Source organism: Peromyscus eremicus, chromosome 20 (assembly GCF_949786415.1).
Source record: "Peromyscus eremicus chromosome 20, PerEre_H2_v1, whole genome shotgun sequence".
Classification (NCBI taxonomy): Eukaryota; Metazoa; Chordata; class Mammalia; order Rodentia; family Cricetidae; genus Peromyscus; species Peromyscus eremicus.
The window spans coordinates 26,758,649-26,770,335 of NC_081436.1; the positions used below are offsets into that span (position 1 = coordinate 26,758,649).

At 63.3% G+C, this 11,687-nt stretch overlaps 1 protein-coding gene across 5 annotated transcripts in view; it reads left to right on the forward strand.

The window, feature by feature from the left end:
* Plec (plectin) overlaps positions 1-11,284 on the forward strand; it is a 59,989-nt gene extending 48,705 nt beyond the window's left edge. For 4 of the 5 annotated variants that reach the window (XM_059246991.1, XM_059246989.1, XM_059246990.1 and 1 more), the window contains 2 exons: positions 504-3,884; positions 4,032-11,284. In XM_059246991.1, the coding sequence (XP_059102974.1) occupies positions 504-3,884; positions 4,032-10,250 (9,600 nt within the window). In that variant the 3' untranslated portion in view covers positions 10,251-11,284. The remainder of the gene's footprint in view (positions 1-503; positions 3,885-4,031) is intronic. The other variant, XM_059246992.1, reaches the window with a different exon arrangement.
* Positions 11,285-11,687: the final 403 nt, after the last annotated feature.

Below are 11,687 nucleotides of genomic sequence, written 5' to 3' on the forward strand. Positions count from 1 at the left end.
CGGCTGTCTCTACTTTGGCTGCCTCACCATGCCCTCACTCACCCCAGTGGGCTTTGGGGACAGCCCCCCCCTCCCTGTGCGGAGAGAGGGTCTTTGTGGTGGGAACCAGGCCCGAGGGGGTCTGGTAGAATTCGGGCAGGGCTGTGGTATGGTGGGTATGGCTTGCAGGCCCTGCGAGCCTCCTGCTTTTTGCTCTCTCTCTCTCTCCTCCCGTATCCGTCTGTCTCCGTCGCCTGTCTGCGGGAAGAGGGGAGGACGCCTGGGCCTCCTTCCCCAGGCTGGTGAGCATGGTGGGGCCGCTATGCTCGCTGCCCAAGTACTCCGGGCGGGTGCACGCTGTCTCCTCGACCGGGTTGGGACCTCTGTCCTCCCTGATCCCCCGAATCGTGCTGTCCAAGTGAACTGTGGTGGTACCGTCCACGTCACGTGAGCGCCTGGCGCCCTGCCTACGCTCACGCTGTCTCTGGTTCTCTTCCTCTCTCTGCGGCCGCCTGCCCACGCAGAGGCTGGCTGAGCAACAGCGGGCAGAGGAGCGGGAGCGACTGGCCGAGGTAGAGGCCGCGCTGGAGAAGCAGCGGCAGCTCGCCGAGGCGCACGCCCAGGCTAAGGCGCAGGCGGAGCTGGAAGCACAGGAGCTGCAGCGGCGCATGAAGGAGGAGGTGGCACGGCGTGAGGAGGCAGCGGTGGATGCACAGCAGCAGAAGCGCAGCATCCAGGAGGAGCTGCAGCATCTTCGGCAGAGCTCAGAGGCGGAGATCCAGGCCAAGGCCCAACAGGTGGAGGCCGCAGAACGCAGCAGGATGCGCATTGAGGAAGAGATCCGGGTAGTGCGCCTGCAGCTGGAGACAACGGAGCGTCAGCGTGGAGGGGCGGAGGGCGAGCTACAGGCTCTGCGTGCCCGGGCGGAGGAGGCAGAAGCGCAGAAGCGGCAGGCTCAGGAGGAAGCTGAACGCTTGCGCAGGCAGGTGCAAGATGAGAGCCAGCGCAAAAGGCAGGCAGAGGCAGAGCTGGCCCTGCGTGTGAAGGCTGAAGCCGAGGCAGCTCGGGAGAAGCAGCGGGCCCTGCAGGCCCTGGAGGAACTGCGACTGCAGGCTGAAGAGGCCGAACGGCGGCTGCGCCAAGCTGAGGCCGAGAGGGCACGCCAAGTGCAGGTAGCCCTGGAGACAGCGCAGCGCAGCGCAGAGGTGGAGCTGCAGAGCAAGCGCGCATCCTTCGCCGAGAAGACCGCACAGCTGGAGCGCACGCTGCAGGAGGAGCACGTGACGGTGACCCAGCTGCGGGAGGAGGCCGAGCGGCGGGCACAGCAGCAAGCCGAGGCTGAGCGAGCCCGTGAGGAGGCTGAGCGGGAGCTGGAGCGCTGGCAGCTGAAGGCCAACGAGGCGCTGAGGCTGCGGCTGCAAGCGGAAGAGGTGGCTCAGCAGAAGACCCTGGCCCAGGCCGATGCCGAGAAGCAGAAGGAAGAGGCGGAGCGCGAGGCACGGCGGCGTGGCAAGGCCGAGGAACAGGCCGTGCGGCAGCGAGAGCTGGCCGAACAGGAGCTGGAGAAGCAGCGGCAGCTGGCGGAGGGCACTGCCCAGCAGCGCCTGGCTGCAGAGCAGGAGCTGATCCGCCTGCGGGCTGAGACAGAGCAGGGTGAACAGCAGCGGCAGCTGCTGGAGGAGGAGCTGGCCCGGCTGCAGCGTGAAGCGACTGCAGCCACGCAGAAGCGCCAGGAACTGGAGGCTGAACTGGCCAAGGTGCGGGCAGAGATGGAGGTACTGCTGGCCAGCAAGGCACGAGCCGAGGAAGAGTCTCGTTCCACCAGCGAGAAGTCTAAGCAGAGGCTAGAGGCCGAGGCAGACCGGTTTCGGGAGCTGGCTGAGGAGGCTGCCCGGCTGCGTGCCCTGGCCGAGGAGGCCAAGCGGCAGCGGCAGCTGGCCGAGGAGGATGCGGCGCGCCAGCGGGCCGAGGCAGAGCGAGTGCTTACTGAGAAGCTGGCTGCCATCAGTGAGGCCACCAGGCTCAAGACAGAGGCGGAGATCGCGCTCAAAGAGAAGGAGGCCGAGAACGAGCGCCTGCGGCGCCTGGCCGAGGATGAGGCCTTCCAGCGGCGGCGTCTGGAGGAGCAGGCTGCCCTGCACAAGGCTGACATAGAGGAGCGCCTGGCCCAGCTGCGCAAGGCGTCGGAGAGTGAGCTAGAGCGGCAAAAGGGGTTGGTGGAGGACACGCTGCGGCAGCGGCGTCAGGTGGAGGAGGAGATCATGGCGCTGAAGGCGAGCTTTGAGAAAGCCGCCGCCGGCAAGGCAGAACTAGAGCTGGAGCTCGGGCGCATCCGCAGCAATGCCGAGGACACCATGCGCAGCAAGGAGCAGGCCGAACTGGACGCAGCTCGGCAGCGGCAGTTGGCCGCCGAGGAGGAGCAGCGGCGCCGGGAAGCCGAGGAGCGTGTGCAGAAGAGCCTGGCAGCCGAGGAGGAAGCTGCACGGCAGCGCAAGGTTGCGCTGGAGGAAGTCGAGCGGCTCAAGGCCAAGGTGGAGGAAGCACGGCGCCTGCGCGAACGCGCGGAGCAGGAGTCCGCCAGGCAGCTGCAGCTGGCCCAGGAGGCGGCCCAGAAACGACTGCAGGCGGAGGAGAAGGCCCATGCCTTTGTGGTGCAGCAGCGGGAAGAGGAGCTGCAGCAGACACTTCAGCAAGAGCAGAGCATGCTGGAACGGCTGCGGAGTGAGGCAGAGGCAGCCCGGCGCGCGGCGGAGGAGGCGGAGGAGGCCCGGGAGCAGGCAGAACGGGAGGCCGCACAGTCCCGGAAACAAGTGGAGGAGGCCGAGCGGCTGAAACAGTCAGCGGAGGAGCAGGCGCAGGCCCGGGCTCAGGCACAGGCAGCTGCAGAGAAGCTGCGCAAGGACGCCGAGCAAGAGGCCGCGCGTCGGGCCCAGGCCGAGCAGGCAGCGTTGAAACAGAAGCAAGCCGCCGACGCCGAGATGGAGAAGCACAAGAAGTTTGCAGAGCAGACGCTGCGGCAGAAGGCCCAGGTAGAGCAGGAGCTGACAACACTCAGACTGCAGCTGGAGGAGACCGACCACCAGAAGAGCATCCTGGATGAGGAGCTGCAGCGGCTGAAGGCCGAGGTCACCGAGGCAGCCCGGCAGCGCAGCCAGGTGGAGGAGGAGCTCTTCTCCGTCCGCGTGCAGATGGAGGAGCTGGGCAAGCTCAAGGCCCGCATCGAAGCCGAAAACCGGGCACTCATCCTGCGGGACAAGGACAACACCCAGCGCTTCCTGGAGGAGGAGGCTGAGAAGATGAAACAGGTGGCCGAGGAGGCCGCGCGGTTGAGTGTGGCGGCCCAGGAGGCTGCGCGGCTGCGGCAGCTCGCGGAGGAGGACCTGGCTCAGCAGCGGGCCCTGGCAGAGAAGATGCTCAAGGAAAAGATGCAGGCAGTACAGGAAGCCACGAGGCTGAAGGCTGAGGCGGAGCTGCTGCAGCAGCAGAAGGAGCTTGCCCAGGAGCAGGCCCGGCGGCTGCAAGAGGACAAGGAGCAGATGGCGCAGCAGCTGGTCGAGGAGACGCAGGGTTTCCAGCGGACTCTAGAGGCCGAGCGGCAGCGGCAGCTGGAGATGAGTGCGGAGGCCGAGCGCCTGAAGCTGCGCATGGCTGAGATGAGCCGGGCTCAGGCCCGGGCCGAGGAGGATGCCCAGCGCTTCCGGAAGCAGGCTGAAGAGATTGGTGAGAAGCTGCACCGCACTGAGCTCGCTACGCAGGAGAAGGTGACGTTGGTGCAGACGCTGGAGATCCAGCGGCAGCAGAGTGACCATGATGCCGAGCGTCTGAGGGAGGCCATTGCTGAGCTGGAGCGTGAGAAGGAGAAGCTCAAACAAGAGGCCAAGCTGCTGCAGCTCAAGTCTGAGGAGGTACCACCCTCCCTCCTCACAGGCCCTCCTCACCGGCGGAAGGGCGGGCGGGCGGGGTGGCAGGGAGGGTCTGCCTTCGGTGGTGGTGAGTGCTTCTTGGGTCTCCCTCCCCTCTGCGAGCTGACCCCCTTCCCCATCCCCCACCAGATGCAGACTGTGCAGCAGGAGCAGATACTGCAGGAGACACAGGCCCTGCAGAAGAGCTTCCTGTCTGAGAAGGACAGCCTGCTGCAACGGGAACGCTTCATCGAGCAGGAGAAGGCCAAGCTGGAACAGCTTTTCCAGGATGAGGTGGCCAAAGCGCAGCAGCTGCGTGAGGAGCAGCAGCGGCAGCAGCGGCAGATGGAGCAGGAGAAGCAGGAGTTGGTGGCCAGCATGGAGGAGGCCAGGCGGCGGCAGCGCGAGGCCGAGGAGGGTGTGCGGCGGAAGCAGGAGGAGCTGCAGCGTCTGGAGCAGCAGCGGCAGCAGCAGGAGAAGCTGCTGGCCGAGGAGAACCAGCGCCTGCGTGAGCGGCTGCAGCGCCTGGAGGAAGAGCACCGGGCTGCGCTGGCACACTCTGAGGAGATCGCCACCACTCAGGCCGCTGCTGCAAAGGCCCTGCCCAATGGCCGCGACGCGCTCGATGGCCCGTCCGTGGAGGTGGAGCCTGAGCACACCTTCGAGGGCTTACGTCAGAAGGTGCCAGCTCAGCAGCTCCAGGAGGCGGGCATCCTGAGCGTGGAGGAGCTGCAGCGGCTGGCACAGGGCCACACCACGGTGGCTGAGCTCATGCAGCGGGAAGATGTGCGCCAGTACCTGAAGGGCCGCAGCAGCATCGCAGGACTGCTGCTGAAGCCCACCAACGAGAAACTGAGTGTCTACACAGCCCTCCAGAGGCAGCTGCTTAGCCCTGGAACAGCTCTTATCCTTCTTGAGGCCCAGGCGGCCTCAGGCTTCCTGCTGGACCCTGTGCGGAACCGGCGGCTGACTGTCAATGAGGCCGTGAAGGAGGGTGTCGTGGGTCCTGAGCTGCACCACAAGCTCCTGTCAGCCGAGCGCGCTGTCACTGGCTACAAGGACCCCTACACGGGGGAGCAGATCTCCCTCTTCCAGGCCATGAAGAAGGACCTCATCGTCAGGGACCATGGCATCCGCCTGCTGGAGGCCCAGATTGCCACGGGTGGCATCATCGACCCTGTGCACAGCCATCGTGTGCCTGTGGACGTGGCCTACCAGCGTGGCTACTTCGATGAGGAGATGAACCGCATCTTGGCTGACCCGAGTGACGACACCAAGGGCTTCTTCGACCCCAACACGCATGAGAACCTCACCTACCTGCAGCTGCTGGAGCGCTGTGTGGAGGACCCCGAGACGGGCCTGCGCCTCCTGCCACTCACAGATAAGGCTGCCAAGGGTGGTGAGCTGGTGTACACCGACACAGAGGCCCGTGACGTCTTTGAGAAGGCCACCGTGTCTGCACCATTTGGCAAGTTCCAGGGCAAGACTGTGACCATCTGGGAGATCATCAACTCAGAGTACTTCACAGCGGAGCAGCGACGGGATCTGCTACGGCAGTTCCGCACGGGCCGCATCACCGTGGAGAAGATCATCAAGATTGTCATCACGGTGGTGGAGGAACATGAGCGGAAAGGCCAGCTCTGCTTCGAGGGTCTCCGTGCCCTTGTGCCCGCTGCAGAGCTCCTGGAGAGCGGGGTCATCAACCAGGAACTCTACCAGCAGCTGCAGCGGGGTGAGCGTTCTGTGCGCGAGGTGGCTGAGGCAGACGGCGTGAGACGGGCCCTGCGGGGTGCCAATGTCATTGCCGGGGTGTGGCTGGAAGAAGCAGGGCAGAAGCTGAGCATCTATGAGGCCTTGAAGAAAGACTTGCTGCAGCCAGATGTGGCTGTGGCCTTGCTGGAGGCCCAGGCTGGCACTGGGCATATCATTGACCCTGCCACCAGTGCCCGGCTGACTGTGGATGAGGCCGTGCGCGCTGGCCTCGTGGGTCCCGAGCTGCATGAGAAGCTCTTGTCAGCCGAGAAGGCTGTGACAGGCTATCGGGATCCCTACTCAGGACAGAGTGTCTCACTGTTCCAGGCCCTGAAGAAAGGTCTCATCCCCCGGGAACAGGGCCTGCGCCTGCTGGATGCCCAGTTATCCACTGGGGGCATTGTAGACCCCAGCAAGAGCCACCGTGTGCCACTGGATGTGGCCTATGCCCGGGGCTACCTGGACAAAGAGACCAACAGGGCCCTGTTGTCACCCAGGGATGATGCCAGAGTCTACCTTGACCCCGGCACCCGCGAGCCGGTCACCTACAGCCAGCTCCAGCAGCGGTGCCGGTCTGACCAGCTGACCGGGTTGAGCCTGCTGCCACTCTCCGAGAAGGCCGTCCGGGCCCGGCAGGAGGAGGTCTACTCTGAGGTCCAGGCCCGGGAGACCCTGGAGAAGGCCACGGTGGAGGTTCCCGTGGGCAGCTTTAAGGGCAGGACAGTGACGGTGTGGGAGCTCATAAGCTCAGAGTACTTCACCGAGGAGCAGCGGCGGGAGCTTCTCCGGCAGTTCCGCACAGGCAAGGTCACTGTAGAGAAGGTCATCAAGATCCTCATCACCATCGTGGAGGAGGTGGAGACCCAGCGGCAGGAGCGACTGTCCTTCAGTGGCCTCCGTGCCCCTGTGCCAGCCAGTGAGCTCCTGGCTGCCAAGATCCTCAGCCGAGCTCAGTTTGACCAGCTCAAGGAAGGCAAGACGTCAGTCAAAGATCTGTCAGAGGTGGGCTCCGTGCGGACGCTGCTGCAAGGCAGTGGCTGCCTAGCTGGCATCTACCTGGAGGACTCTAAGGAGAAAGTAACCATCTATGAGGCCATGCGCCGGGGCCTCCTCAGACCCAGCACAGCCACACTCCTGCTGGAGGCCCAGGCAGCCACTGGCTTTCTAGTGGACCCTGTGCGGAACCAACGTCTGTACGTCCATGAGGCTGTCAAGGCAGGGGTAGTGGGCCCTGAGCTCCATGAGAAGCTCCTGTCAGCTGAGAAGGCGGTCACTGGCTATAAGGATCCTTACTCAGGCACCACCATCTCACTGTTCCAGGCCATGAAGAAGGGCTTGGTCCTCAGGGAGCATGCCATCCGCCTGCTGGAGGCTCAGATTGCCACGGGTGGCATCATTGACCCTGTGCACAGCCACCGCCTGCCCGTGGACGTGGCCTACCAGCGTGGCTACTTCGACGAGGAGATGAACCGTGTGCTGGCTGACCCGAGTGACGACACCAAGGGCTTCTTCGACCCCAACACGCATGAGAACCTCACCTACCTGCAGCTGCTGGAGCGCTGTGTGGAGGACCCCGAGACGGGCCTGCGCCTCCTGCCACTCAAAGGGGCAGAGAAGACAGAGGTGGTGGAAACTACACAGGTGTATACTGAGGAGGAGACCAGGAGGGCGTTCGAGGAGACGCAGATTGACATCCCAGGGGGTGGCAGCCGTGGCGGCTCCTCCATGTCCCTGTGGGAGGTGATGCAGTCAGACATGATCCCGGAGGACCAGCGAGCCCGGCTCATGGCTGACTTTCAGGCTGGCCGAGTGACCAAGGAGCGTATGATTATCATCATCATTGAAATCATCGAGAAGACCGAAATCATCCGCCAGCAGAACCTCGCCTCCTATGACTATGTGCGCCGCCGCCTCACTGCCGAAGACCTGTACGAGGCCCGGATCATCTCCCTTGAGACCTACAACCTCTTCCGGGAAGGCACCAAGAACCTCCGTGAGATTCTAGAGATGGAATCTGCCTGGCGCTACCTTTATGGCACCGGGTCAGTGGCCGGTGTCTATCTGCCTGGCTCCAGGCAGACGCTAACCATCTACCAGGCCCTTAAGAAGGGGTTGCTGAGTGCCGAGGTGGCCCGCTTATTGCTGGAAGCACAGGCAGCCACAGGCTTCCTGCTGGACCCAGTGAAGGGTGAGCGGCTGACTGTGGATGAGGCTGTGCGGAAGGGTCTGGTAGGCCCCGAGCTGCACGATCGGCTGCTCTCCGCAGAGCGGGCCGTTACCGGCTACCGGGACCCCTATACAGAACAGACCATCTCACTCTTCCAGGCCATGAAGAAGGAGCTCATCCCTGCCGAGGAGGCACTGAGGCTGCTGGATGCCCAGCTAGCCACAGGAGGCATTGTGGACCCTCGCCTGGGTTTCCACCTCCCTCTGGAGGTGGCTTACCAACGTGGCTACCTCAATAAGGACACGCACGACCAGCTGTCGGAGCCCAGTGAGGTGCGCAGCTACGTGGATCCCTCCACGGACGAGCGCCTCAGCTACACGCAGCTGCTCAAGCGGTGCCGCCGTGATGACAACAGCGGCCAGATGCTCCTGCCGCTCTCCGATGCCCGCAAACTGACCTTCCGGGGCCTGCGCAAACAGATCACCGTGGAGGAGCTGGTGCGTTCTCAGGTCATGGACGAGGCCACAGCGCTCCAGCTGCAAGAAGGCCTGACCTCCATCGAGGAGGTCACTAAGAACCTGCAGAAGTTCCTTGAAGGTACCAGCTGCATTGCCGGAGTCTTTGTTGATGCCACCAAGGAGCGGCTCTCGGTGTACCAGGCCATGAAGAAGGGCATTATCCGGCCCGGCACAGCCTTTGAGCTCCTGGAAGCACAGGCGGCCACTGGCTATGTCATTGACCCTATCAAGGGACTCAAGCTGACTGTGGAAGAGGCTGTGCGTATGGGTATTGTGGGCCCCGAGTTCAAAGACAAGCTGCTGTCAGCTGAGCGTGCCGTCACTGGCTACAAGGACCCCTACTCGGGGAAACTCATCTCCCTCTTCCAGGCCATGAAGAAGGGCCTGATCCTGAAGGACCATGGTATCCGCCTGCTAGAGGCTCAGATCGCCACTGGCGGCATCATCGACCCCGAGGAGAGCCACCGCCTCCCTGTGGAAGTGGCCTATAAGCGCGGCCTCTTTGACGAGGAGATGAATGAGATCCTGACTGACCCCTCAGATGACACCAAGGGCTTCTTTGACCCCAACACAGAGGAGAACCTCACTTACCTGCAGCTGATGGAGCGCTGCATCACTGACCCCCAGACTGGCCTGTGTCTCCTGCCGCTGAAGGAGAAGAAGCGGGAGCGGAAGACGTCCTCCAAGTCCTCGGTGCGCAAGCGCCGAGTGGTGATTGTGGACCCTGAGACAGGCAAGGAGATGTCGGTGTATGAGGCCTACCGCAAGGGCCTCATTGACCACCAGACCTACCTGGAGTTGTCAGAGCAGGAGTGCGAGTGGGAAGAAATCACCATCTCCTCCTCAGACGGCGTGGTCAAATCTATGATCATTGACCGACGCTCTGGCCGACAGTATGACATCGACGACGCCATCACCAAGAACCTCATTGACCGCTCGGCGCTGGACCAGTACCGCGCGGGCACACTCTCGATCACGGAGTTTGCTGACATGCTCTCGGGCAATGCTGGCGGCTTCCGCTCCCGCTCTTCCTCGGTGGGCTCCTCTTCCTCCTACCCCATCAGCCCCGCCGTCTCTAGGACTCAGTTAGCCTCCTGGTCTGATCCTACTGAGGAGACCGGCCCAGTGGCCGGCATCCTGGACACGGAGACGCTGGAGAAGGTGTCCATCACGGAGGCCATGCACCGCAACCTGGTAGACAACATCACTGGTCAGCGGCTGCTGGAGGCGCAGGCCTGCACCGGGGGTATCATTGACCCCAGCACCGGTGAGCGCTTCCCCGTCACCGAGGCTGTCAACAAGGGCCTGGTGGACAAGATCATGGTAGACCGTATCAATCTGGCCCAGAAGGCCTTCTGTGGGTTTGAGGACCCACGCACCAAGACCAAGATGTCGGCTGCCCAGGCCCTGAAGAAGGGCTGGCTCTACTACGAGGCTGGCCAGCGCTTCCTGGAGGTGCAGTACCTGACAGGAGGTCTGATTGAGCCCGACACCCCCGGCCGCGTGCCCCTTGATGAGGCCCTGCAGCGTGGCACCGTGGATGCCCGCACAGCCCAGAAGCTGCGCGATGTCAGTGCCTACTCCAAGTACCTCACGTGCCCCAAGACCAAGCTCAAGATCTCCTACAAGGATGCTCTGGACCGCAGCATGGTGGAGGAGGGCACCGGGCTGAGGCTGTTGGAAGCCGCGGCGCAGTCCAGCAAGGGCTACTACAGCCCCTACAGCGTCAGCGGCTCGGGCTCCACCACGGGCTCACGCACTGGTTCACGCACCGGCTCCAGGGCCGGCTCCCGCCGGGGCAGCTTTGACGCCACCGGCTCCGGCTTCTCCATGACCTTCTCTTCTTCCTCTTACTCTTCCTCGGGTTACGGCCGCCGCTATGCCTCAGGGCCTTCAGCCTCTCTAGGGGGTCCTGAGTCTGCGGTGGCCTGACCCCCTGCCTGCACCCTGCCCTCCCGCTCTGCATGTGGCCAGGCTCCCTGTGGAGGCGCTGGGGTCTTTAACATGTAAAGGTGTCTTTCCTCCCAAGCGGTGCCTAAAATTTAACCAAAAAGACCAGACTAACACATTAATATATATCTCTCTATATATATATCTGAAGTCCAGACAGCCTGTGTCTCGGGAAATGGGGCTGGCCCAGGCCCAGTGACCACTTCGCTCTCCTCGGGTCTCCCTAATCCTTTCTACCCTGCCACTCATCACAGCTAGGTGCCTTGGAGAATCCAGAGCTGGGCACTCAGCCTGCCACTCCCGTCTCTCCTGGGAGGTTTCTATCTGGGAAAGGTCCCCAGACCTCTAAGCCAACCCTACTGGATATATCTGCCTGCTGGTCCTACCTGCTGAGGGGGAGCTGGGGACGATCCTACGAGCAGACAGCTCTCGGGCCTCTGGCGGCCTCTGTCCTGAGCCAGCTGCCTCTCCTCAGCTTGTCTCTGAATCACCTGCCTATTCAGTGGGTCTTGCTGGCAAAGGAAAGGTCCCAGGCCAAACATCTCTTCCAGCCTGCCCAGAGAAGCCCCTTCCCCATGGGAAGATAAGGCCTGGTCCCGGCCCCAGCCTCCCGCCTGACTCCTGCAGCTGCCATTGGAGCTGTGCTTTGTAGCACACCACCCCAGACTTCCTGCCCCCAAGACCTGAGCCTCTGCTTCAGCCTTCCAGCCTCAGCTCCCCTTGTAAGTGCCTTCTGTGTCCTTCTTGTACCCAGGCCCTCAAGACCCAGACACAGGGTAGGAGATGGACTTTCTGGCTGGGCAGGGCTGGAGGGTTCTCCAGATCCGAGACTTCTCCTACCCCAGAGGCCCGGTGACTCCTCAAGCCTGTGGAAACCCTCTCTGGGTGCTGCTGCCCATCTCTCTCCCAGGGAGCCCTGGCCTCTTCCGTGGCCCAGAGACACTGGCTGGCCCGTCTGTGCTCACATAAGCACCTGGCCAGTGCCACCCTCCCTTCCTGTCCAGCCAGCCCCTGGCCTTGGTGGCTGCTACCCCTGGCCTTGGTGGCTGCTACCCCTGCCTCCACCCTCTGAGTGAGCTTTGCATGTTCCACTAACCTTGAGCTGGTGGCAGGTGGAGATGCCAGGCAGAACACTAACCTGACCATGGGCGGGGCCCTGCGGTGTCCGCCCCTCAATAAAAGCAATTCCAACCTTCCTTCGGGTCTCGCCTTGTCCTTCGGCCCTGGATCATCTGCGTGTGAGTAGGAGGGTAGAGGCTGTGGTCCCAGACTCTGGGGCCCAGCAAATGTGTCCCGGCGCAGTGAAGACATGAGGCTGAGGCTGGGCATCACAACCAGGAAACCCCACGTGGTAGCTAGGCTGCCACGCACAGAAGCATAGTGGGGAAGGGAGCAGGCTACGCTGAGGTGCGCCCGTAG